General features: G+C 48.7%; 1 protein-coding gene across 2 annotated transcripts; it reads left to right on the plus strand.

The window, feature by feature from the left end:
• The first annotated feature begins 64 nt into the window (after positions 1-64).
• Positions 65-26,951, plus strand: ENOX2 (ecto-NOX disulfide-thiol exchanger 2). 2 transcript variants are annotated; one of them, XM_065689408.1, is made up of 15 exons: positions 65-158; positions 7,206-7,349; positions 7,917-8,048; positions 8,977-9,132; positions 10,557-10,763; positions 12,179-12,412; positions 13,217-13,429; positions 14,988-15,094; positions 17,351-17,465; positions 18,479-18,660; positions 19,485-19,592; positions 20,443-20,499; positions 21,707-21,815; positions 22,558-22,643; positions 24,613-26,951. In XM_065689408.1, the coding sequence occupies exons 1-15, from the start codon at positions 65-67 to the stop codon at positions 24,742-24,744; spliced, it is 2,076 nt and encodes a 691-aa protein (XP_065545480.1). In that variant the 3' UTR covers positions 24,745-26,951. The 2 variants fall into 2 exon arrangements, with proteins under 2 accessions (XP_065545480.1, XP_065545481.1); XM_065689409.1 differs by having other exon boundaries at positions 7,920-8,048.
• Positions 26,952-27,229: the final 278 nt, after the last annotated feature.

Raw genomic sequence — 27,229 nt, forward strand, 5'->3', positions numbered from 1 at the left:
CAGTCCGCCACCGTCCCGGGGTGCCCTGCGCGCTGCGCCCCGGCTCTGAGAGGCGTGACAGCCAATGGGCGGCCGCGGCGGGGGCGCGCGGAGGGACCGGTGCGGATGTTCGCGGAGGGCGGATGGGGAGGCGCTGGGTGCGGGACCGGGAGCTGGCGGTGAGTGCGGGGCTAGGGCTGGGGGAGCCGGTGCTCGGGGGTCTCGGTGTCCGGGCGGCAGGGCTCAGCCCCCTCGGGAGACCTCCAGGGGGAGCGGCCGCCTGGGCCTGCTGCGTCCGCGGCCCGGTGCTGCTCGCCGGGGGAGGCGGTGGTGTGGGCCTGGAGCGCTCGGGCCTGCTGTGCGCTCCGCTTCCGTGGGTGCTGCAGCTCCTCAGGCCGAGCCCGGCTCGCTGGACCTAACCTGGGCCCCCATGTCCGAGGCGGCCGAGGGTTGGCTTCCGGCCGGTGCAGGCGGCTCGGTGCGGCTCCCGCCGGCCGTCGCCGTCACTGGGGTCCCGAGAGCTCCGGGGGCTGCTGCTGCTGGTGACACCTCGAGAGCTCCGGTGTCGCTCGGCTGACGGGGGGGCTGCTCCTAGGGGTTTAAGTTGGGGTGGCAGGCTGCCTTTTGCTGGTGATCAGACTGTCCCCGGGCGGTGGGTTTGAGGGGTCAGCGAAGTGAGGTGTGCTTAAAGAAGTGATTGCGGAGCTGACCGGCTGCCACACGGGGCACTTGTGGTGCTGCGGGAGGCTTGGGTTGCAAAGAAGGGGGGGAAAGTGGGAGCAGCTTCTCACCAGCTGGGTGTAGCTGTCACGGTGTTAATGGTTGGGTGTAGCTGGCTGGGTTCTCAGCCATGCCCAACTCAGCTTGTGCTGGATCCACTCATGACAGCCAGACTGCACGTAGGAAGCACTGTCAGGTTCCGGCATGCTTGTACCGGTAACCACAGATACCGATGGGCTGTAGCTCTCCCACAGCCCTGCTCCATAAATATCTTTTGCCTACCACCCATATGTATGCGCATGCATGCGTTTATTTCCTTCCTTAAGCGTTACCCTCAGGCTTCTTTATGTGTTTCTTACTGTCAGTTATTTTACCCTCATTTTGGCTGTGTGTGCAAAGTCCAGGTGTTAACACCAGTGTAGATTCACATCTTACTGCATAGAAGCGCTTTTGTTTTCAGTGCCAGGTGTGTTAGTTCTTGTATAGGTTACCTGTTAATCCACACACTTTCTAGCTCCCCGTACTTCACTTGCACAGCTACAATAATCATTAGACATTTTTTCCAGCCTGCAGAACGTGGCAGTGGAGCGGTGAGACAATAGTAAGTGTTGAGGCAGCCTGGGCAGGAGTTTGTCTCGCAGACTTGCATCCTTCTCACTCCAGCCTCTTGCGTCATTCCCACTCTGGAAGCTGACTGGTTGGCTTTTGTCTCTTGGTGTTTCATGGATGGATTTGATAACGTCTCATTAAGAAGCCCTCTGTCTCAAGCTGTTGAAAGCTCTGCCTGAGCTGCCGCAGGGTCAGGTTTCTTAGTTTAAGGTCATGTTTTTGGTACGGGTGACTTGAGCCCCTAGAAGGGGTGAAGTTCTATCTCCGGGTGATTTCAGAGATAAGGTGTTGCTGGAGAGGCATTCTGTGCACCTTCCGAAGATGGTGTGAGATTTCTGCCCTAATCCCCAACTTTTCTGCTGACATTCCTCCAGTGTCATGCTGCATCCCGCTGCTCTGATCCCGTCCAGGTCCTCGTGCTAGTGCTGCTCCTCTGAGGCTCTTGGCTGGGCAGCCCCACTCACCCCCTGGTCCAGGACTTTTCCAGTGATCCTGATTGCTGCCTCTGCTGGAGTTCTCTTTGGGACTTCCCTCTTTTTTCCTCTCCTTTTCATTTCTCCTATCCCCCTGCAGTAGGTGTGTGCAGTTAGTCCTGCCTGCTGCCTCACTTTGCCTGACAGCTTTTTGCTCCTCACCTTTCAAAATGTATTTCTGAAAAGGTGAGCTTTTGAGCATTTGTTAGGAAGTGGTGGGTGTTGCCCTGGAATGTGCTGGGAGTAGAGCTGGCAGGATGGGGAGGATTGAACTGCAGAGCTGTCCGGGGCTGGGCACGAACCCTCTGCACCCAGGGAATGGAGGATGAGCTGCTCGCTCCCCAGAAATCCCAGTGCTACTACAATGGAATTCCTGGATGCTGTGTTGGGAGGGAAGGTGGTTTGACAGAGCATTCCAAAAACACTCCATGGTGCCTTGGTGTGGGGGCTGTGCACACGCACCTATGTGTGTGCAGCACACATAGCATGCATATATGCATATGCATACTGACAAAGAATGTTTCCCTTTGTTTTGGGTTACAACAGGAAGTAAAGGGCACAGCTCAGCAATTTGGTAACTCTCCATGGTTTTGCTGCTATGGCTATGTATTTGGTTTTAGGGCCCAAGAAGAAAGGGGCTCTGTGTCTCAGTGCATTGCTGGAACAATTAACTTGTCTGACAGTAATATTTCTTGAGTTCAAGCTTCCCGATCCAAGGGGGTTGAGCAGTGTGCCTCTTGCCACTGAGGATTACCAGAACATTACCCTGCGCAGCGCAGCTAATCTCAGGCATGCAAACGGGGTTTATTTAACTGCATGCTGGCACTTGAAAGTGCTGCTGTGTGAAACCCCTTCCATGGTGAGACGGACGCACAGCGCTCCTCCACCTGCTTTCTACCTCCCCCCAGCCCAGAATACATTACTGGTGCCAGGCCCTGGAGACTGATGGTGACACATGGAGCTGCCATGTGCCAGCTCCAGTCCCAACCTGTGCTCTCAGTGCCCAGGGGAGTGCAGGGTCAGTTCATCTCTCATTAGGACCTGAGCTCCCCTCTGTGCTTGAGGCTTGTGTGGGAGCTCAACATTGGGCTCCATCCTTTCCACAGAAAAGCAAGGTGGGAGCAGCAGAACTGGCTGAAATCCTGGAATATGACCAGCATCTTGCCATGTTTCTCGTGCAGTTCGCAGGTGAAGTTGTGCTTTGTATGCTTGTCCTGACAGCGTGCTTCCCTCAGTGTCTGGTCAGTGTTGGTAGCACACAGAAATGTATGGAGTGGACAGAAGTAACTTTCGGAAGTCTGCTGGCTTCCCCAGTGTGCGTAGCCAGCTTTGCGATCAAACTTATGATTATAGAGCTCTAGCCATGGCACTTAAGCTGAGACTACAGTAGGAAAGACTGCACAAGTCCAACAGCGGGTTTTGAACCTGGGAATGAATCTGGGAAAGCAGATGTTTGGTGTCAAAACGTAACTTCAGAGCCTTGGCATCTCCTTTCCCTTCCTTGTTTTCTTTCCTCTGTGTTTTCTAACTGATTGCTGCAGATTGTGTGCTTTGATTTCTTCTAATGTGCATTTCTGTAGCACTTACAACAAGTGCTGTGTCATCAGGTGGCAGATTGTATTCTGGGATCTACTTTATTCTATGCAGAAAAGGACCTCTGTTCAGGCTGAGTAACACTTATGTCGTATATTTACCAGTGTTGGCAAAGGTAAATCCATATTTATAGTAAAGCCTGTGTCAGCCCATTTCTGAAGTTCCTTGTGATGGTGGGTAAGAGCAGTTTGATGGGTACAGTCTGCACTGGCTTTTTAAGTGTACCATTAAAATGTTTTTGGGTATGTGACAGTGTCAGAGTACCTGTTACTAAGCTTTTTCTTTGAGTTGCAGGGCAGAGGTTTGTATATCTGGTTCTTACTAGCTGAAGGTCAGGAAAGCCACTGGAGCATGAGTGGCAGCGGTGGGAGGTTGCTGTCAGCATGTGTTATCTTCAGGGTGAGGTGCTCTGCATCCTACATAGCAGCACGAAGCTTGTGCTCAGAGCTCCTGCTCTTGTTCGATTCAACATTAGTAAACCCAGCAGGGAGGACTTGCAAAGGTCCTGTGGGATTCACTCATCCCTGTGGGGAGCTGTTGTCCTGTACAGCCACGGGCGCCCTGCTCGGTGAGCTCAGTGTTGTCAGCTCCTGGTGAAGGGTTGACCTGTTAACCAGTTAACCAGTGCTTTCCATATTGGTCATATTGACCATTTCTGATGTTGCTTTCACTGGTCATGAAGACAAATGGCCAAGCTCTGTTAGCAGGAACTAGTAGTTGGAAAAGTCCTGCCCAGGATCTGGCATGGGACCCAGTGAGGGCAGATACTTCCTTTGATTTATGCCTGGAACATTTTGATCTTCCCTGTCTCTCTCAAGGCCCTTTCAAAACGTGTGCTGTGAAAGCTGGAGCTGTATATAGCAGCAGCACAGCCCAGGATCAATGTCTGCCAGGGCCAGGCAGGGCTAGGTGGTGGCAGTGCTCTTTGGGACAGTGGGAAGCTGCTGCCTGTCCTCCCATCAGAAACAACTCTGCTTCCAGAGGTGAAGACCACTTACAGCAACATGCTGCTGCCATGTGAGAGGACTCGCTGGCAGTCATCTTGTGCTCATCTTTAAGCGGCCTTGCTTGTTCCTCCTGATCTGTTTTGCTAGGGAGGAATCTTCCAGTAGAAACGGATTTTATATATTTTTAAATTGATTTTAAAATTTTTCAGGCCCTGCATTATGTCTGCGCCTGATCTTGGGCTCCTCAAAATTCACTCTTGGGAAAATCTCTAGAGATACACACTGGATGTGCTTGGAGGTAAAGGACATGCCAGTGCTCCTGCCATGTATTGCTCTAGAAATGCTGACACTGATCACACACTGAAACCCCTAATTTTTCTCCTCCCTGCTTACCTTCCACATAGCACTTCACTGCAAACAGAAATCTGCTGCTTTCTCCCTTTCCTGGCCAGCTCTGCAGAGCCTCAGTAAACCTTGGTAAAACCTTGAGGCTTGCTCCCGTGCCTGGTCCCTTTTCTCCTGTGCTAACCAGCCCAGCACAGCCAGGGATGCTTTGGTAAGGTCAGCATGAAGAGAAAGGGCTTGTGCTGGTGCCTCAGAGTCGCACTGGCTGATTCTGTTCGCTTTTATCCTGCTCTGTGCCCAGGAGAGATGCTTTTCTGCAGCTTCAGCTTTCTTCTGTGCGTGTTCTTTGTATCCAGCAGGATGTGGTTGGAGCTGCAGCTGAATGGCAGTTTGCTGAAATGGTAGAAGAGGCATTTGGGTCTGAAGGTGGCTGCTATCATGGCATGTACCAATTGTAGGGTAGAAAACCTGACTCAGTGACCAGCAGCAGCTCCTGGCTTTCTCTGCTCACACAGCCTGGAGCAAAACAAGGCAAAGTGCCTGTGGGAGTTGTCTTGGGCTCCTGGAAGTCCTCATTGGTCTCATGCTGGACTTCACCTGACTTTCCCCAAAACCCATTCCACAAAACTTGTACTTATGTTACTGTCACCTTTAGGCAGTTCCTATGACGTTAGTCCCCCACCTGGGGGAGGAATGACGGGCTGCACCAGTACATGCTGGGACAAGCTTCTGGAAAACAGCTTTGTGAAAAAGGTCTTAAGTGACTTGACCTGTTCTGGGTCTCCTCTCGTTGATCTGCATGCTGGAAGCAGGACACACATTGCTGGTCTGTAGCAAGCTGCACTGAAGTGTGTTGGTTAACACCAGGCAGCTCTGTGTGTGTCACCTACAACTGGAGCAGGGTGTCTGTCCATTTCAGCCTAGCAGCACAAATGTCCGGCTGTATCCCTGCTCAGCTGCATCCTTCCCCACACCCAAGCACAGGAAAACACACAAGTTTCATGTTGCCTGTCCCTTCAGGTAGATAACAACAGAGGTAAATCTTACAGCGGCTCCTTTTCAGTTGTCCTGTTCCTGTGCTGTGGCCTGTCTATTTTTAACCTGGACTGGAGATTTGTTCCCCTGGTCCTCATGACTTTGTTGACATTCTGCCTTTGGGGTGTTGCAGCAGCAGCATTGTGGGCATCTTCCAGAGCCAGGCATGACTATTGTTGTTGCCAGCAGAATGCAACTTCTTTTTTGGCGGCTTCTTGCATTCTCCCCTTTCAGTGGCTGAGAGAGGAGGCCCTTCAGGCTCCCTGTGTCCACTCCCTTGTCTATTTACAGCCGTACAAGTTCTTGGAAGTGGAATCCACTGGAATAGAAATCCCAATGCTACAGTGTCTGGAGGAAAGTTTGGGACAAACACCCTGGGCCATCAGTGCATTGAGATGTTGCCTTTTGTCCTCTGTAGTTCTGCTTTTCTGCCCAGAATACAGGCACACCTTAGCAGAGATGTAGTTGGGTTTATCACTTCATAGAGGATTTGGTTGGTGTTTTTTCCATTGGCTGTTCAGAGGGAATTTGCAGACAAAAAGATAAATCCAACTGGATATTTTCATGTCCCTTCAGTCTCACATCCCTGTGAGTGCCGAGCATGGCAGCAGGTGGAATAATGAACTCAGTGCTCAGTTAAGGGCAATAAGTTTAGCGCAGAATTGGTCTGCAGTGGATGGAATTCCTTGAATTAGGAAATACACAGGAAGCTACAGAACAATTTTTCTTCATTCCTCTTTGATTCAAGTCTGCATGATTGGCTTTTCTTACTCTATACAGTGGTTGGTTGGTTAAGGATGCGTTTGCCTTTGCTCTGTTTCATTATACCCGAGACCCTCAGTCTTGCTCAATTTTGTGAATTGTTCATCAAAGCCTCTTGAGCCCTATGTGATTGAGTGGGAGAAGACCTAAAGTTGTGATGGATGCAGTGGGCAGGTTTTGCTCAGGTTTTGTTGGGCCTTACAGTTGGGCTTCTATAATACCAGTTTTATTTCCCCTTAGAAATGCTCTCCTGTGGGAGAGAGCTGTCTGCCAGACTCTGAATAAAAACTGCAATAGCACATCATGTCTTTGAAGATCATCCAAGATGTGCCTTGGCTTTTGCTAGTAAATAATTCCAAGTGACTTCCCAACTGGTGACAGATGAGGTGGAAATGTTAAGTAACTATTAAAAATGTATTCCTGGAAGAACTAGAAAAATCATCTGTCCTCTGAGTTTCCAGACCTGACGTCCTGCATAGTGCAGGGAAGATGCACCCGGGTTTATGCTGGTGAACAGTTTGACTTGTGTAGGACTGTTGGGATTAATGGTAGTGAGCAATGTTTTAAAGTGGTGTCAGTGTGAGATTAGATGAGGTGTAGTTGGGGACAGTAAATGGGAGGTACAGCTCCCGCTGGGACCTGCAGGGCTGCTTGTGCCTGGGACTGGCACTTCTCTCCTTACTGTGATGCTGAAGCATCGCAAACCCATGTAAAAAAAAGTGTCTGTATTTTTCTCTTTCAGGCTTAAACCCTCTGTCCTTTGATGCTGCCAGCAGCAGCAAGGCTCTGCAGCTCAGCAGCGCTGTGCCACCACGGGAGTTGGAAAGCTCAGCTGAGAATGGAAGTGATTTGGGCAAGAAGAGGAAGAGAGCAAATGTTCCTGCGGGTGAGCAGGGGAGTGGGAGGGGGGAGGTGGCCATGGAAGCTGAGATTGAGCAGCCACGTCTGTGTAATGTCTGTGGCTCCACCTGGGTTGCCAGATCACTCTGCCAGATTCTGAGGAGGTAGCACTGGTGCTGCTGCTGTCTCTGCTTCATCTCCCCTTCCAGCATTGAGGAGAAACACCTTCAGATGGCAGTGGGAGTGCTCTGTGCTGGAACAAACTGCCCTCGCTGACAAATCCAGTGCAATTATGACAGTTTGTGAGGAATCAAAGCACACCCCTTGCCTTTAATCGGTGTTCCTTTAAAGCCCCTTAGAGCTATTGATTCTAATGGATAAACTGTAATTCAGATGCACTTGGTGGTGTTTTCATAGACACTGCCTCTGTACAATGTCCTCTGCTCGAGAGGGACAGCACTGGTTTTGGTTTATTCTTTCATTTAGCTCTTCCCTATGTGTCAGGTTCAAATCTGATTTTGCATGCTGCTAGTGCAGAGCCTGGCTGGGCAGCATGTGCCCTGCAGAGGAGTTAAGAATGCACTAAGCTCTTAATCACTTTCCTTGCTCTCAGCAGATGGTGGCAGAAATCTAAACCTCGACATTCCGATGGGATTGCCAATGTCAGACCCGACTGCCTGGGCCACTGCAATGAACAACCTGGGGATGGCTCCGCTAGGGATGACAGGACAGCCGCTGCTGCCAGGTACAAGGCTCACCCAGGCTGCGGCCACCTCTCCTTTCAGACATGGCTTTGGGAAGAGCCTATTTCAGTTATTAGGTAAATTCTTACCATGGACTAACCCCATGAATAGGCAGCAAGCGGCTCTTGCTGACATCTCCCCCTCACAGCGCCAGCGGACCCTGCTGGTAGCGGCTGTCCTTACAGCTCAGCTCCTGATGTTCTCAGACTCATGAGCCATCTCCACAAGACATCCAGGTGCACTGCGTCTCCTGTGGCTGCTCACAGGCATTGCTTCCCCAGGGTTCGCAGCTGCTGACCAAATAAAATACCCTTCTTCGACAGCTGTGTTTAGTTTTATATGGCATTGGAGACAAATGTAGGAGCAAAATCAAGGTAAAATACTATTTAGATGTAGTCAGAGGGCTGACTGAAGCCTTAGAAACAAGTCAAGCAGGTTAAGGAAATCAATGAGGTGTTTCCTTAAATGCCTCTGTGTATTTTACCCAGAATTACTGCATGTTCTTATCTGCTGGAGCTGGTACACTTCTCTGGCTTGCCAGGTGATGCCTTAACCCCATGTCACAAGCTGTCCATACTGCTGAACCACTTAATGAAACTGAGCTGGGTTAAGTTTTACACTCTTTCTGGATTTCTTTATGTGGATAAACCTTACTGGGGAAGGTTTTGGCAGTAGGAGATGATGTCTGTGGAGTGGAAAAGGAAGTAGTTTATTTGAACAGAGAAAATTTATTTGGCTGAGGCAATCAACAAGGAAATAGTGCTAAAAAATTAAGGGCACAAATCTAAAGTTCTTGTGTTTTGATGCTCCCTCTGGATTGTTTATTCAGTTCATTTTCACTGGGGAGACTTCTCTAATTGCTGTCTGAGGAATCAGTTGCTGCATGAGTCCAGACCATGACCTGACTCCCTTATTCTCTCCCTCATTTAGATTTTGATCCTGCTCTTGGGATGATGACTGGAATCCCTCCCATCAACCCAATGATGCCAGGCTTGGGAATAGTGCCACCTCCAATCCCTCCAGACATGCCTGCTGTGAAGGAGATCATTCACTGCAAAACCTGCACTCTCTTCCCACCTAACCCACGTAATTGTCTGTTTTGTCCTGTTTCTGTCTGTCTATATAGGAATATGTGTATATATGTTAAAAAGTGTGTGAGAGAACAGCTGTGACACTGCTTGGACATAGCTGCTCAGGGTGAGTGGCTGTGACTAGGTGCTGGCAGGCAGCGATGGAGCAATAGGAAAAGCCTGTTCTTGTCCCACCCCAGAAAGCAGTAACAATAAGTCCTCAAGTATAGAGGAGGCAGAGGTTCCAAACCATGGAAGGCAGGTGTAGGACAGGCTTCTCCCTGCAGGACTTGCACAGCCCAGCAGTGGCTCTGCAGGAGTCTGTGGGCTGTGCCAGCTCAGGACAGGCTTGACATTATCAATAGAAACCAAGGACTTGACAGGTTTTTTTTAGCAGCAGTGCTCTCTATGGGAACGAAGACATTTTCCTTACACAGAGAAGCTGTGAGAGGTGTTTGTAGCTGTGTCTGTCTAGTTCCTGACCAGGTGCCAGCAGATGGCACCCAAGCCTGATGGGCTCCCAGCACTGGGAGTCTGCGCTCCCAGGTCCAGTAATTTAAATAAAGCTCCATCAGTGCCCAGCCTGATGATTTACCTCTTTGTTCACCATCCCCAGAAGCAAACCTGTCTTGCTGTCCTGGAAACAGTTGACAAGCCAGTTCATGTGCTGAGCTGGGGTAGGGGATCTTCCTGCACTTGCCAGGTGGGCACCTGAGCATGGGAATGGGTTTGGTGCTGGAAAACCTCTGACCCAAGTCTCCGCAGTCTCGTGCAGTTTCTTATGTTTGCTGCAGCAATGCAGGTGGGTGAGTGTACTTGGCAGGCTGCTTCTGGCAGACTCAACTTAACTGTCAGCCTGCTTTTATGTTCTGTGGTTCATTTTAACCATAAAAGTAAAAAACGCCAACATTAATTCCTGCTGCACCTCTTGGCTGTACCCATTTCCTTCATCTCTTCCTTTCATAATATCTTTTTAGTTTCAGTTTGGTTCATGACCTTCCCTTAACGTTAATACTTTTGTCCTTTAGGATCCTCTGTCTACATTTTCTATGTATTCTTTCTGTTAGGACAGTCCTTTAAGCTGTGATTTCATAGCACCTCCCATGATGAAGTTTTGAGGTCCTGGTGCTGCTCGTGTTCTATGACTGGAGCTCAGGGAGCCTTTGCTTGTGCCAGGGAGAATGTTTGGAGAGCTGCAGTCTCTTGAGCTCTTTGTTTGGAAGCATGCTGGTAAAGGTACTTATCGTCATGCAGCACCTCAGCAGTACTGTAGATCTGCTTGCTAAGGTTGTGTGCAGTGGAACTGGGTCTGTGTTTGAAGGAAGTCAGGAAAGTGTGGTTGTGTCTCAGCCATACCTGGGGAGATGACCATGGGAAAGGAATATGTGCTGACAACCCCACAACTAACCTGCTCTGCTTTCTGTCTCTTGCTCTCCTCAGATCTTCCCCCTCCAGCAACAAGGGAGAGGCCCCCTGGGTGTAAGACGGTGTTTGTTGGAGGGCTGCCAGAGAACAGCACCGAGCAGATCATCATGGAAGTGTTTGAGCAGTGTGGGGAAGTCATCGCCATTCGAAAGAGCAAGAAGAACTTCTGCCACATCCGCTTTGCTGAGGAGTTCATGGTGGACAAGGCTCTTTATCTCTCTGGTAGGTGCATTTCTGTCCTGGATGGCAGGTTACAGTTCTGGGACAGCAATGTGATCTCTTTCTCATGACAGGCTGTGTTGCAGTTGCAAGGTTTCTCTAATGTGTCAGTTCACCTCTTTTCTGCTGCTCTTGCTTTTCTGCTTAAACACATGGAAAGAGCTGCTAATAGGAAAGCTGGCAATGTTTTATTACCTTGGGCACTGCAAACCCTTGTAAAATACTGGGTACAGTCTGAGGCCATCCCCATCTTTCCTGGATAAATGTCCAGCTAATGCTAAGACAGTATTATCTTCCCTGGAACACATGGGCTCATTTTGCCTGGGGTTTGTTTCATGGAGGCAGAGGCCTCATGGCTGGTGTTCACAGACTGTGGCAGCAGATTTTGCCTTTCCAGCCAAGCCTGCATCTGCTGTGCTGGTCACATCAGCCCTGAGCAGCCTATGCTCCCCACCTGACCCTTCACCATGCTAGAAAAATACAGTAGTACTTTGTTCGCATGCTGAAATCCCTTCCAAATGGATTCTTTCAGTGTATTAACAAACCCAGGTTCTGTCTCCAAAGCCACACTCTTTCCAGAGAGATGAGATTATCAGGATAAGGCAGGGGAATGCTCTTTACTGCTTAAAATAGTGGAAACTTCCCTGTAGCCTGTTTGAGCTGGCTGTAAGTGTTATGTCTCGTTCCAGAGACTGTTGAATCAAGTTAGACTTGCAGTGCCCTCTTAGTAAGAGCTGTGTGTCTGTGGTTATGGCTTCTATGTAGCTAATACAGCTTCTGTAGTCTCTGCTTATAGTTCCTCCTGCTGAAAGCCATGGTCATATGCACAGTCATCAGTGTCCTCCACACGCAAGTGTTGGTTTTGGATTTGTTCTTTGTCCAAAGTCTCTCTGGAGCTCAGATTTTCTTCCATAGATCCCATGTGTCCTTTTCTTAACTACAGAGCAGAGTCTTCTGGCATGTCTGATGTGAAACTCCAGAACAGGAGTCCTGCAAACCATGCTGGCCTTCTTTGCTGTGTCTCACTTCTCAGTCTTCCTTTCCCACCTCCAACTTCAGGAGTTTGTGAAAGTGTGGAATAATCCAAGGCAGTTCTGCCTTCTCCGTGTGAAGATCTGGGCTTAGTCCCGAGAGGTCTAGTTGTAGCCTAAAAGCTTACCTGCCATTAAGCAGTTGCTGTTCAAGCCCAAGTACCTGCTAGTGTGGAGTGTGCCCCTGTAAGGTGTTGCCTTGCACACGCAAAGCACAAGCAAATCCCAAAGTTTCCTTTTCCAGCATCGCTCCCTGTACACTAAACTCTTCAGGAAACTCCTGTGGTGAGGGGCTTTCTGGCTCTCTAGGAATGGGAGATGGGCACTGGTGGGTGGTTGGAGCCTAAGTCACTGATCCTGTGTGAACCCTGTTGTCATCACTGCCAGGCTATCGCATCAGGCTGGGCTCCAGCACAGACAAGAAGGACACTGGGCGCCTGCATGTGGACTTTGCTCAGGCCCGGGACGACCTGTATGAGTGGGAGTGCAAGCAGCGGATGCTGGCACGCGAGGAGCGGCATCGCAGGCGACTGGAAGAGGAGCGCTTCCGCCCGCCCTCCCCACCACCCGTTGTGCATTACTCTGATCATGAGTGCAGCATTGTCGCTGAGAAACTGAAAGGTGAGTGAGTGGTTCTGTGGCTGTGGCCACCCCTTTGTGCAGGTGCTGGGACAGGTTTGTGCTCTCTGGTGGCTGTCTTGCTGAACTGAAATGAGCATGGGCAGATGGAGCCTTCGGTGCTGCTCACCGTCTCTGTTTCAGAATTGTTCTTCTTTCAAAACAACCCTTACTTTACTGCAGTAGTTTTTCCAAACCACTTTTGTTCATGTTACAAGAGCTAATGTAAGTCCTAAGACCTTCTTTGAAGACTAAGAGCTGTGTGTGGCCTGGTTATTTTGGAACTGGAGGGTATTTTTTTCGTGAAAGTGTACGTCTGAATAGACACATGAAATTTTCCAGTAGGTTTCTAGCAGTTGGTCCTCCTCTTGTTTCACCTCAACGAATGGTTTGCTCCATCAGCTTGGTCTTAGCCTTGCCTTCCTTTGTATAGTCTTATATAATCATAAAATCAGGTTTGGGTGAGAAGGGACTTTAAAGTTCCTCCAGCTCCAACCCCTGGCCATGGTCAGAGACACCCTCCACTAGAGCAGGTTGCTCCAAGCCCCTGTGTCCAACCTGGCCTTGAACATTGCCAGGAATGGGGCAGCCACAGCTTCTCTGGGCACCCTGTGCCAGCGCCTCAACACCCTCACAGGGAAGAACTTCTGCCTAATGTCTAATCTAAATCTACTGCTGTGCTCTAAAGAATTGTGGTTATCCACGTGGAGGAAGCTGAAAAAGCAGTACAGCAGTGCTGGTGAAAGGATCTGAAAGCTACCCAGGTGCCCCTATCCCATGGTGTAAAAGTGTCCCTCCTTGCTGCAGATGACACGAAGTTCTTGGAAGCCATCCAGACCTTGCTGACCTGGATAGAGCGTGGCGAAGTGAACAGGAGGACTGCCAACAACTTCTACTCCATGATCCAGTCGGCCAACAGCCACGTTCGCAGGCTGGTGAATGAGAAAGCAGCTCATGAGAAAGAGATGGAAGAAGCTAAAGAGAAATTCAAACTTGCTCTCTCAGGGATTCTGGTGCAGTGTGAGTAGTGTTTCCACACTGACTCTTGGTTGTCTGTTGTAGAAAAGATGCTTAATTTCTAAAGTCTGGAGAGGCCACACTAAAAGGGCTCCAGAAGAGAAGCAGCATCACTCTGTGCAGCTACAATTAATTTGTCAGCATGTATCAGTAACTTGGCAAAACTCTCTTGTGATTCTTTTTGTTGGAGTAAAAGTCCATATGTGGGGGGAGGAGAGAATGAGTTCTTAATTTTTTTCCTCTTCTAATTATAGTCTGTTAGTAGTTCTGTCATCTTTTCAACTTCACTTCAGTGCACAGACAAGGTAAGTCCCTGGTAATCTGGTGCCTCAGCGAAGTGTGCAGGATTTGTTCACCAAAGGTAGGATGCAGCAGAGTGTTCCCAAAACACTGTTCTCAGGTGCAACTGAAAGCCTGTGGCAGAACAGCATTTCCAACCTGAGTCTTCCAAATCCCAGTACTTACTAAACCATGAAGAGGCATGGCTATATTTAGTTCCAGGGTGGGATTTATAACAGTTCCTCAAACTATTCATTGCCTCTCACACATCCTTTCCTTAGTAAGTCTGAATAGTTTTTTCACTTGTTACCTTCTAGAGCACCTTCTTCCCATTGTACCAAGTCTCCTTGAGCCCCTGGGCTAGATTGTGAGCAATCTTAACTTCTGGTTTTCTACTCAGCAATTCTGACTGTTACTTGTTTGACACTTGATTTATTTGAAAACTCTTGAATCCTGTTCATGGTTAGAAACATGGGCACATGGTCCAGAGGGAAGCACAGTAAGCACTGCAGAGTAAGTAGCAGTAGACAGCAGCATGTCACTGTGAGCTGTAAAGCTCACCCTGATAGCTCAGCCATTCTTCAGCTTTTTGCTGCTTAGCTAAAGCTATTTTGTGTTTTTAAGAATTACACCTGCTACAACATCACAAGCATAAAAATATATAAATTGGGTAGATTTGGATGTGCTCTCTGCTGTTGGGTGAGCTGTCATCCAAGGAGAGGTACTTTGGATTGCCAAAACCTGCTGCACATTTTCTAGAGAAATAGAAGGAATAAACCTTGGGAGCAAAGAAGGTCAGTGGCTGGTGCCAGAATCCCTTTTCCATAGTGGGCACAGGTGGGATGTGGTGCTCAGGCTGTGGTGCTGCTCTGTGGGGCTGCACCCGCTGGGCAGGAGACCGCTTAATGCCCCAGCTTTCACAGTTGTATTGAACCTCCTGTTGTAGAGAGCCAGTGCTACCCATGAGCACTGTTACACTCACAGGCAGTGCTGAGCAGTGTTTTCCAGTGCATTGACCTCCTGCCTGCTTTCCACTGACAGCAGCCTCTTTTCTCAGTAGATCCTTACTCTGGGAGTGTTTGACACTGGCCTGGTGAAGTCCACACTTTTCTTTCCAGGCCCCGAGTCCCTTCCCTGAGAATAGCTTCAGCACAGTACAGTGTTATAAGAGAAGGTTAGCCAAACCACCTGCCTGATTCCACTTTTTTACTCCTTTACTCCTCTTGTTCGCCCTCTCTGGATGATATTCTGGCCTGATTTGACTGCTGATTTGATACTACAGTCGAGCAGATAGTGGCCGTGTACCATTCTGCCTCCAAACAAAAGGCTTGGGACCATTTCACGAAAGCTCAGCGTAAGAACATCAGCGTGTGGTGCAAACAAGCAGAGGTTGGTAATCTTTTCTTGTGTTAGATCCTCCAGCACAGTCTCTTTCTTGTCAGGATATTGATGTTAAGTTTGCACAGTGTTCACGTGGATAACACCATGTTCATTCACACTGTAAGATGGGAATTGCTCAGTCGACTCTTGGGTTACAGGTAAAAAATTTTCTCTTGCTATTTATGTTACTGGTAGCAATACATTGACTTCTGTATGTGCAATCATTCATTAGTTATTATTGATCTGTTTGCTGCTGGTTTTAACATTAAAGCAAGATGGATTTCTAGAGAAACAAGAGAAACCTCACAAACCCTGAGCATCATCAGATCTATTTTATAACATTTTTATTGACAGACGTGGGAGGTGGAAATAATTGCACTGGACAGAGAGGAAAACTTAAGGGAGGGTGTTCCCGTGTTTATGCATTTATCCCATGCAGTGACACTGCTAGTGGAATAAAGGATTTAAAGGTGGTGACCCTTCATCCCCCAGCCTCTATAGATACCTGCACTTGGCCTTGTTAAAAAATCTCATGAGGTTCACATGGCCCCAGTCCTCTAGCCTGGCTGGGTCCCTCTGGCTGGCATTCCTTCCCTCCTGTGGTTCTGTGTTTTTTCCCCAGGTATCGAGGTCCCTATTCCAAACCAGGAAAACCAGTCCATCTCAGCAAAGCCAGAAGTTGTCTTTCACCTGTAAGATTATTTCACATCAGTGACTTTTCCTGGGAAGTTTCCAGCTGCAGTCTCCCTGTGAGACTGCCCTTCTGGGACTTCCTTTCCAAATCCCACTGGGTCAAGACTTTTTGTAGTAGCTAAAGGAGGAGCAAACATTGTGCTTTATACCTGATAAGTCAGGTATTATTCGGTCAGATTATGCCTCTGAGGCCTAGTGCTCTTTCCTGCTTGCTGAGATTTGTTACTATGACTGGGGTGGGAGCACGCTCTCCATTTGGAGCTGTCTTTTGTTCCAAGGTAAGTTCTCCCGATGGGACGAGGCTGTGAGACCACTGGTGAGGCCTCTTCCAGGAGTACTTGCTGCTGGGTTCAGCCTGCTGGCCTCCCCCAGCTTAGGGTCTCCTCTTAAAGGAAGGTGGATGCACAAGATGCCTCTCCTTGGTTCATCTTCTGGCATAATGCATTCCAGTGGGTCACCACATTGGAGGCAAGCCTGGCTCAGGGTGTGGGCATGTGCTGGGGAGGTGTTAGGCAAGGTCAGGGAATTATTTCTGTTGATGGTGACTGCACGTGCTTTTCTCAGGCAGTGCTGGCAAGTCCTGTAGCTGCAGGCAGTGCGGTAAGAAGCTGTGGAAGCTTGGACCTGGTGAACCACCAGCCAGTGTATTCCCTTGCTTAGGAAGGACCTTGTTCAAGTGAGGGTTGATTATTCATGATTGGTTGGTAACTGATGATTAACCATTGTGGGGTTAACTAAAAAGGTTTTATTGATAATTAAATGATAGTTAATTGATGATTGAAAGATAATTAAGTGGCAGTCGAATACGGATTAAGCAATAATTGAATGGTAATTAAAGAGTGGTTGGACAGTGGTCAAACACTAACTACACTTCAGTAACTAAGCTATAGCTCTATGTGCATATATATAATATATAAAAAGATATTGCTAACACATGATACACTTCTGGGTGTAATGTAAAATGTCACTTACCTTGTTACAGATATCAGATGCTTGGTTAAGGATCTCTCATCCTTGAGAGGTAACCCTGAGAGGTGTCTGGGCTCAAGGGAGATCAGTGTTGTGCAGGAGAGCTCATTGGGCTGGGGGGCTGCAGATAGTTGCAGTGCCAAGTGATGGTCCTGTGGTCAAACCCCCTGGTGTGTGTGTGCAGCTGTAGTGGTTTTAGTTTGGTGTATGCGCAGCTCAGACTGTGCTGTTAGCTCCTGAGAATCGTAGGATCAGGGAATGGTTTGTGTTGGAGGGTTGAGTGAGTGTAGAACAGGCATGTGGACATCGGGCACAGCAGGTGTTGGGAGAGGGGTCACTGAGAAACTGCCCTGTGGGCAAGGCTAGCTGCCTGCCTGGGCACAGAGGAAGGGAGATGGAAAGTCAGTGATACTGGTAGCACTGACTGGCTCTTGTGAGATGTTATCCTTGATCTAATAGTCTATGCCAATTTCTTTTAATCATTTCCTCATTTTTGCATTGTGGAGTTGCATTTTGCAGACTCAAGATTATCAGCAACTTTTTCTCCAACCAGCCTCTTCCCTGTAATCTGTACTTAAACCCCCTCTGCTCTCTGAATCCTAGGAAATCCGTAATATTCATAATGATGAGCTAATGGGTATTCGAAGAGAGGAGGAAATGGAAATGTCTGATGAAGAAATAGAAGATCCATCAGAGATGAAAGAAACAGAAGAGTCGGGTAAAATCACTTTTTAAAGCTCAAACTAAGTACTTGTCTCCTCAGTGGTTTCTTTCAGGAGCCCCTTTCTGAGTATTTTGTACCCCACAGTTGTCACAGGTGGAGCAAAATCAGCTGCGGTTGCCTGGAGTCATTTTCTCTCTGTGACTTGCTCTGTAGCCAGCACTTGTCATTCCCCCCTGTGTTCTGTCAGCTTTTCACATCCATAAAGAGCAGAAGCTCACCCTGGAAACTGCCTTCTTTTGTCCAGATCCATTTTAGGAAGTTAATTAATTTCCCGCTTGATTTTCTGATGAGGAAAACCAATTTTTATCTATTGAGTTTTGCCTGCTGTCCTTTTGAGATGTGCAGCTGGGCAGGGTGGTGTCCAACACACATTCCCTGCCAGGGAGAATGAGTGAGAGCAGTAAGATCAAACCCACTCTCTTCCGTGCAGCATCTTCCCTGTCTCCTGAGTACAGTGTGTGAGTCCCAGGCAAAGGTACCTCCATGTGCTCTGGTTCAGAGGTCAGTAGCAAGGCTATCGGATGTCAGGCTTTGCCCTTCATGAGTGTGTTTTGATACCTGCTGAAGATGTCTTTGTAGCCATAATGTTCTATAATCACATTCCTGAGTTTATCAGGCCCTCTGAGGACACCAGACTGATGCAGGTGTTTGATGCCGTGACTTGATGGAGACATTCTTTTAACTGAAGATGCCAGTGGAGCCTGTCTCAGAGTCTTTCAGCTTTAGTGGTTAGGAAACCCATGTCCAGCATGGTTATTTCACCCAAATATGTTCTTTGGCTGCTGTTTTTCTTCTAACTTCAATACTGCGTCAGTGCTGAGAGGTACTCTTTGTCCTGAGGAGGTCCTTTTGTAAAGAGATACCACAAACAGTGGCTGGGAGAAATTCATTTTGGTACTTTGGGCTTGTAGGTGGGTACTGGGAGCTATAGGGGTGCTGGGGCAGAGCACCCAACGACTTCCTACCCCCACTTCTTTGACCTCTGATCCCACCTGCCTGTTGTCCAGCGCTGGTGTCGCAGGTGGAAGCCCTGAAAGAAGAGAATGACAGCCTGCGCTGGCAGCTGGATGCCTACCGCAATGAGGTGGAGCTGCTGAAGCAGGAGCAGGGCAAAGCCAGCAGAGATGAGGACACCACCAAGGAGCAGCAGATGAAGCTTCTCCAGCAGGCTCTGCAGGGGATGCAGAAGGTGGGCCTGGACTCTTCTATAGCTGTGACCTTGCTCAAAAGACAGAGGGGCTGTGGTGTGGACTGGAAACACAAACAAAAGGCATTTTGGTTTCAAGTGAGATCAAAACTGTCAAATGGGGAGCAACTTTGTCATACCCAGTGTTGCTAAAAAACCCCAACAACCAAACGCTGAGAACAGTGATTATGTATGAACTCGTAAGTCACATGGAGACAGTCATGGATTGTGGATTCCTTGTGTTCTCTTTGCTTGACCACCATCTGAGTTCTGGGGTTCCGAGTCTGTGCTGACCCATTCTGTAACTGTATGAGGTCCTGGTTACCAGCAAAGTAACGTGGTTCCCATCTCCTTATCTAGTAGCTGTTTTAGAGTATTTCCTTAAACCGCCAGACACCTCTGTATTCACGTGGAGCCAGAGATCTAGGAAGGTTCTGAGGTGACTTTTCTGTGTCACTTGTTTCTGTGCTGCTCTTTCCTATGTGCTGACTGTTGGCCTGGCCCTAGAATGACCCAGGCTGGGGGAGCTTTTACATGAGTCATGGCACAGTCCGGTATACAACACATGCTGTAGTTCAGGGGCAGCGAGAGTTCGATGGAATTACTGCCTCATGTTCACAAAGTCGTGCTTTTTTGGATGCTAATAAGCAAAGATGTTTCTAAAGTATGTTGTAGAAAAGGTTTCTTCTAGGTGTATACTTAACCTGTTAGTTGTTCTGAGTATGATCTGCCTGGTCTTCATGGAAAAGCCTTATTCATTTTATATTCTTTAAATAGCAGGAGGTGAAAGGCAAATTAAGAACTGAGTTTATCTTTTTCTTTTCCAGCACCTTTTGAAAATACAAGATGAATACAAGAAGAGAGAAGCTGAGTTAGAAAAAGTGAGAGAAGACAAACTAAAAATAGAGACATTATTGGAAAACCTGAAGGAGCAGGTAGGAGCCATCCCTGTGCTCCTTTCTCCGTAGGAAATGCAGTCCTGGGATTCCGTGGTCCATCATGAGTGCAGTAAGGGGCTTCTGTCCTTCAACACTCTCATAGAGGATGCCTGGCCCAGGCTTAAGAGCTGAAAAAATGCCCTGCCACTTTGGAGGATGTATGTCTTTAGCGTTGCTTTACATTTACATCAGTAACATTCATGCTTTGGTGCATGAAGCTATCAGGAGTCAGATGGTCTCACCAGTGAGACCATCTACATGAGCAACTGTATGAATAAAAGATCAACTTCCATTTTATAACACACAGTGATATTGCAGCTGGAATGTGCTTTTCTGCAACCTGAGCTTTAAAAGATCAGAAGAAAAGGTCTCAGTTATCAAACATTGATTTTTAGATGTGTTTTAGGGACGTGATTTGATCTGAGCTCCATCAAACACTATTGAATTGAAAGTTTTTTATTTTTGCGAGCTTTACAATATTCTTATGCTTGCGTATTCTTAACATAAATACACACTGTTTCTTCTCAGGTATGATCCCCTCTGTCTTTTGGTTGTGGACCTATACACACATCTAAGCTGCCATGGTCCTCTACGACACAGGCACAATTATGCAAGATAGACAAGAAGCATTATGTAGCGCTTCTCACCAAGGACCACAGAACCAAATGCTAGATCTTACCTCAGATTTTCAGACTTTAGCCCCTCCTTTTTGTGCCACGAGTTAGGGAAGATAAATGTCTTTCTAGTAACTAAAACTGGCTTTGTATCCCAGAGATCTTCGGTGCAGGAGCTTCAGTGTCTGATACCAAAGACTGTCATCAGTAATCTTTTCTTTACCTCTGTGTAGCAAAGCATCGCAGATGAAGAGGACAAGGAGAGAGATGCAATTGATTGTCAAGGGAATGTAAGTCTGAGAGTTTCTTTTCTGGTACTTGGGTCAGAACACCTTACTGAGGAAGTCGTGACACCTCATTGTGAGATGAGCAATGTTCTGAAGTTTGGTTTGTTGTGAAGTGTGTGTTGTACATACAGACTGTGTTTATGTACAAGTTGAAATAGTTGAATTACTCAATGCTGGCAGCTTCTGACTGAAAGCACAGCGGGTACTTGCAGCACTGTGGTGTAGAAATGGGGTTTGGTGTGCAAGATAATTGCACTGTTACTTCAACTAGCCTGCAAGAACACCTTTTGGATCTCCAAGTGAGAGCAGGTATTTCCAGTGTGACACACTGCAGCCCCTGTGCCAGCCTGAAGCCAGCTCCATTTCCACATCACACACCTTCTCTTTCTCCTGTAGAAACAGATTACAGCCTGTTCAGGCCAGGGGTGCACAGCTTCAGTCCTGTGTAGTTGAGAATTGCACTGGCATAAGAAGCGAAGCAAACTCAAGGAACTGTTTGATTCTGCCTTTGTTACTGGCCCAAGCTCAGTGTTTTGCTAGTGACTGGAGACTGTTTCCAATTATAGCTGTCTGTAGCTCTCAGACCACTGGAATTCTGAATCAAGCTTAGGTATAAACGGGAGTCCTGCTTCTTTTATTCCGTTAGGAATAAAAGAGTGTCTGCCAGGGCTTTGCATTGCTTCCAGACTGTGTTTGTTTGGGGGATAATAAATTATGTGAAATTCCCTTTCAGCTCAGTACCACAAACTGGAGTCCAGGACAATCTGATCCTGAACCCGTGGCAGCCACTGGGCACTTGATATCAATCATATTGCCTCAGTTCAGGCATCTGAAAAATAAACATCTGCTCTGCCTTGGTCACTGCAGGGCTTGCTTTCTAGTCTGTTTTTCTTTTACTGTTTAAAATAGGGCCCTTCTAGAGGAGACACTACCAGTAAACAGGGCTCATAGCGTGTGTTGTGGCATCTTGCTTAACTTCATGGGCTTTTACTGTTACTTAGCTTGATTCAGGCAGTTCAGGCAGAGCAGCATGACCATAGCTGTGCTGTGCTGGAAGCATTTGGCAAAATAAGTATTCCATACAGCACTGTGGTGAATACAGTGACTCAAACAGGGGGACAAGAGCACAGGCTCTGTTGTGGCTGACTAGGCTGCTGGTTAATGTGTAAGTGCCTGCTGAGTGTGGAACGAGCCCTGGGGTTCCTTGCAGGAGAGCAGCGCATCCAGGGTTTGTGTGTGCAGCCAGGAGAAGGACTGTCCAGTGGAGAAGACATTGAGCAATAGCCCTGTGAAATCTGAACGAGAAGTCCTGTTGGTTGGTAAGTTCTGTTGGTGATGATGCTGGAGACCTGAATGGGATGGGACTTACTTCAAGGTGGCCTTACAGCTCCATCTGACCACCCCTTGTTCCTGTGGTTATGCCAGGGGAGGTGGGAGTCCTGGAAGCAAAGAAAGCCTCGAGCTTTGGTGGGTCAGGGTTTGACCCTGTGCGTTTCTCCCATGGCAGTCCTGTGCTGTGCGCCTTTCAGTCAAACCCACACAGGTGTAAAGTATGTAGACACTGCTTGTGTGGAGTGACAGCTCAGGTCAGCATGGACTGGAGTGCAGGTTGCTCTTCTGGGAGGTCTCACTGAAGGCAGTAACTTACAGAGGAGGGTCTGTCTCACCATCTCCGCAGGGAAGAGCTTCTGCCTAAGGTCTCATCTCAGTCTCCCGTCTGGCAGGTTAAAGCCTTGTCCTGTCCCTATAGGCCCTTGTCCAAAGCCCCTCTCCAGGTTTCCTGTAGCCCCTTTAGGCACTGGAGCTGCTCTAAGGTCTCCCCTTAAGGAGCCTTCTCTTCTTCAGCTTGGACCAGCCCAGCTCTCTCAGCCTGGCTCCAGAGCAGAGCTGCCTCAGCCCTCGCAGCATCTCCATGGCCTCCTCTGGACTCGCTTCAACAGCTCCACATCCCTGTGGTGGTGTTGCCCCAGGGCTGGGTCAGAACTGCAGGAGGGGTCTCCCTACAGCAGGCAGAGCGGGAGGATGCCATGAGAATGACATTTCTGGTGTTCCTTTCCCCAGGAATAATTTCAACGTTTCTTCATGTGCACCCTTTTGGAGCGAGCATTGAGTACATCTGCTCCTACCTGCAGCGCCTGGACAGCAAGGTGGGTGTGCTGACACTTCCAGCTCCCCGGGCAGCCTGGGCAGTGTGTCCAGTCCCTGTGGCTGAGAAAGAGCTTCACTCCCTGGGAACGCTGCAGGATTAGTGAGAACTGGTGTCTGCTAATGGCAGTGACTTGTTACCAGAGGAAAGGGGAGGGGATGAACTTAGAACCCCAGAAGGGTTTGGGTTGGGAAGGACTTCTGAAGATCTAGTCCACCCTTTGCTGTGGGCAGGGACACCTTCCACTGGAGCAGGTTGCTCAAAGCACCCCAGCTTCTGCTTTAGCCCTCACGCAGCTTAGTGTTAACCTCAGTGTGGAGCTGAAGATTATGTTCTCACTGCAGTTGTCCCTGCTCAGAGGAAAGCCTATTGATGGTAGCTGCATTTTGCAGCAGTGAATTCCATCTTTAAAATCTCTATCCAAAATGTCTTTCTGTTTATTCTGTGTAAGTTTGCTGCCTTTGTTCCCTTAGCCTGATGACCTCTAAGGAAAAGAGCAAATAACCTGGCTTTGCATAATGTTTATTATAACATCTGCCATGCCACTGTTTGTGTATATCCTCTCTAAACTGAGCAATTGGTTTTGTGTCTCTGAGCAATGTTTTTCCCTATTTCTGCTCCTGTAGCCCTTCCCTGGGCCTTGGCTGACTGTTCTGATGCTGTCAGTGTAGTTGTTTTTAGGAGGATGCTGTGCAAGGGCCTTACACTACAGAAGTGGAAACACTGAACTGAATCCCTGCTCATGGGGCTCTGTGCTAAGTGGAGAGATCAACTCCTGGGTGCAGGAGTTGAGAAGGGCCACAACAAGCTCATGGATTTTGCCTAGCACAGCACAAAGCTGCTGTTCCCTGCAGTATTTCTGTGCATCACTGGCTTCAGGCTCCTTTTCAAAGTAAACAGGGAGGAACAGGGCAAAGGGTTTTGAATGCTTGAGGAAATTGCACCTTGTTCCCCTAACATACTGTTCTTCAGTTGTCTTCCTTAAAGTTCCCAGCATGGGAATCGCCTCTTGTGCTTGGAATGTCTTCAGCTGCTTTGTTTCTAGCTTGCTGTCTCATTTCCCTGTCCTGGGGAAGCTGGCCTGTGCTTCCTGGCTTCCTCCAGCCCTTCAGAGACATAGTTCATAATTCATCTTCTCCTAGTTCAGAAGTCGTATGAGGCTAAGAGCTGCTCTTGGTTTAATTTGGGGCTGCTAAAGAAATGCCATCAAACCCTTCATCTGACTTGTGGCACTTCCTCTTGGGAACCTACCGCTTAGAAAAGGCCCACGGGAGGTTTCCACAATGAGCTTAGCAGAAGAGCCCTGTGAAAGGCACATCCTTGACCCTCTGCAGTGGCCTCGGCCTGGTGCACTGTCTGCTGACCCTTGGCCACACACGCTGGCCTGCTGCCTGCTCAGGTCTCTTTGTTCAGAATGTGCAATTCCCATGTCACTGGTTTCTGTACCCAGCCACTGAGAGCTCTGTTCTCGAAGCAGTGACAAAAGTGCTCACTCTTCAGTTACTTAAATACTTTGGAGGTTTTAGTCCTTTAGCTTGCATTTCACAGTGGAAAGAATTAGGATAGTCCTTTTATAGAATCATGGAATAGAATCATAGAATAGTTAAGGTTGGAAAGGACCTTAAGATCATCCAGTTCTAACCCCCCTGCCATGTGCAGGGATACCTCTCACTAAACCAAGCCACTCAAGGCTTTGTCCATCCTAGCCTTGAACACCGCCAGGGATGGAGCATATTTACCCTTATTTCCAGTGTGTGTTACATCTGCAGCCATCTCACCCTGAAGTGTGACCATAGCACAGCTGTCAGACTTATCCCCATTTGATTATCCGCATGAGGATTTGGACAGGATGTCTAGGAAAAGCCTGTAGCAATTAATGTTTGAGCTTGAATGTCACCACCAGTCATTGCAGGGCTTCCAAAACCAAAAGCATCTTCATTCTTAGTGCCATTTGCCTTCTGATTTCACAGATCTGCACTGCAGAAGTGGAAGTTCTCATGACTCGACTCCAGAACACATTCAGGCAGGAGCTGAGTGGGGTTGGAGCCAGCCTGGAGAAAAGGTGGAAGTTTTGTGGCTTTGATGGCTTGAAAATGACTTGAGCTTTGACTTAGTGCTGCAACCAACAGTGGGAGACATGTGCCAAGGGATGTCTCTGACCTTTGTTCACGTTGACTCCTGCACGCCTATGGGCTCAGGTGCTGGAAAGTGGAAGTGTCCAGAGCAGCACTGGAAGAACCTTCAAGTTCTGTAGCCTCTTTGATAAGTTACTTGTTCACAGGCAAGTGCTGTTCAATATATTTGGTGAAAGAAGCTCATGTCTGATGTCCCGAAGCACAACGTGGTGACTGTTCTGTTTTGCCAATGTTGTATGTGTTCTGTGTACCCAATTTTCTCATCCTGTACCTTCTTTTTACTGGTAGGAACAGCCATAGACTGTCCTGAAGCAACAGCAAAGAGGCATTTTCTGGTTTCTAGAACCACCAAAGGAGATAAAAAAGAAAAAGGCATTTTTTAGACATTTCTATGATTAAAACCTGAGGTATGTTTAAACAGATTTAGGTGGCTCCAAGTTCTCTAAGCCAAACAACTGCTTTTTCACACCATTTTCCCTGCTGATGCTTTAATGGATATGCTGAGGTGGAGGAAATGTCTGCAGGAGCTGGGTGTGATTCTGGCTGTGCCACTGGTGGTCTGTGCATTGCAGAGCTAGTCTGTAAATACGGACCCTGCTGGCACTCATCCCTCAAACACTGGCATGCTGCCCCAGGGACACCTCCAGCCAGCCTGGATTTATCCCTTTCCCCCTTCAGATCTCTGAACCCTGGTAACTCCTGCATGAAGAGCCTTTTGCCCCTTAGAGACAGCTGGTCTGCTGCTGGTTTGACTGACCCATAAGCAAAAGACCCCAGATTCTGCTGGTGACACGAGGCTTGGAGCTAGGTATTGATACACTGGCCCTTCCCGTTTCTCCCTCATCATTCCCTGATAGAAGAGAATATTGCTTGTGTTCCTGATCCCTTTAACCAGTTGTCCCAAGGCCCTGAAGTCTCTCTTGGTTGCCCTTGGACTTCTTGCTGGACTTCATCCCTGCCTACCTGACAAGTCAATAGTGGATAAGTGAGGGCTTTGCCAGGGTGGGAGGCTTCCTCTTCACATCTTTAGCCCAGATCCCAGGGAGGTGGCAGAGCTCCCTGAGAAATGGGTCAGCTGTGCATGGTGGGCCTTCTGCTCCCCTCAGAAGAGGCTTCCGTGACCGTGTCCCATCTGTTCTCCTTATGGAAGCAGTTTTGACAGGACATAGGCTGACTTAACCTTGGTGATTCCTCTAACCATGTCCTCATTATTGTTAGTTCCACATGCAGAGCCTCGTGCCTGTTCTAGGTGGGACCTGGTGGGGTGGTCATGGAGGATACATGCCTGCTGTGCTGTGCTGGAACCTGTCACCACTGCCCCCATCCCTTCAGGTGTCAGAGGACAGGGCAGTCTGTGTTCAGCATGGACCTTCCTGAGGAAAATCAGGGAAGGAACTTGAGAAAATAGGACTGTTAGAGCCAATGGGCAGAGCACACAGGAGCTGCGGCTTGTCCTTGATGCTGCATCCAGAGGGCATCAGCTGGATGAGCTGGGCACAGCGGCTGGATTTACCGTGCCGTGTGGAAGCAGTGCAGCAGAAGGGCTCGTTGGGTTCCAGTCCTCCAGCATGTTGGATGCAGGGAGGAGGTGGGATTTGGACAGGCCACCTTGGCCAGCAAGAGCTGTCCTGTGGGAGCTGGGTCTGCCATTTCATGTGGACCAGGCAGCTGTTCAGCGGGGAAGCAGGAGCTGGGACCTGTGGGGTGATGGCTCCACACTGTAAGAGCAAGTGAGGCTGAATGGGGCCTGGGTCCTGCTGCTTCCCATCTCCAGGCTTTCTTCACCCAGGCCCATGGGAGGGACTGGGGTTTCCCTGACATCTCATGTGCTGTTGGCCACCAGGAGAAGTCTGTGCTGCAAATGGGCGCCCTGGATGGTGAGGAGGCAAATGGGATGCTGCTGCAGGTAGCAGACCTCCTCTGTCTCCAGAGAGAGCTCTCTGGGATAGCAGCAGACACCTCCTGGACCTGGAGCTGCAGCTGAGGGCCCTGGGCAGTGCTCTGGGTACAGGCAGTGGGAATGGGTGAAGGGAACCCATCCCGCTGTCCCTGCTCTGGCACCCAAGGCTTGCTCTATGGGAAGCAGGTGAAAGCCCATCTAAAGCAGCATGCTCAATGGTTGTGTCACTGCGAGGAACTTGTATTTTTGAGAAATAAACGTTTTTATAGGCAAATCTTGGTCCTGCTGCTTTCTTTTTCTCACCCAGCTTGCATTGCTGGCCATGGGGAGGGCAGTGCTCCATCCTTATTTCTCTGTCCTTGTAGTAAATTCCAAAAGGATTCATAAATGTCAGGCCGGCAAACAACACTCCCTGCTTCCTCTCCGGCCTCTTCTACTCAACAGGCAGCGAACTGGAGATCCATGACCCCCCCTTCCTTCCGAGCAGATGGAGTTTGCTGCTGGTGGCAGTATTTGGGGTTGACACCTTGTGCAGCACAGCCACACCAGCTC

This window comes from Lathamus discolor, chromosome 9, assembly GCF_037157495.1.
Source record: "Lathamus discolor isolate bLatDis1 chromosome 9, bLatDis1.hap1, whole genome shotgun sequence".
NCBI lineage: Eukaryota > Metazoa > Chordata > Aves > Psittaciformes > Psittacidae > Lathamus > Lathamus discolor.

Coding starts and splice junctions, on each gene's coding strand:
- ENOX2 (XM_065689408.1), top strand. CDS start 65: ATGGGCGGCCGCGGCGGGGGCGCGCGGAGGGACCGGTGCGGATGTTCG. Junction 13,430..14,987: donor CTCAGGGATTCTGGTGCAGT/GTGAGTAGTGTT, acceptor TTGATACTACAG/TCGAGCAGATAGTGGCCGTG. Junction 20,500..21,706: donor CAATTGATTGTCAAGGGAAT/GTAAGTCTGAGA, acceptor GGTTCCTTGCAG/GAGAGCAGCGCATCCAGGGT.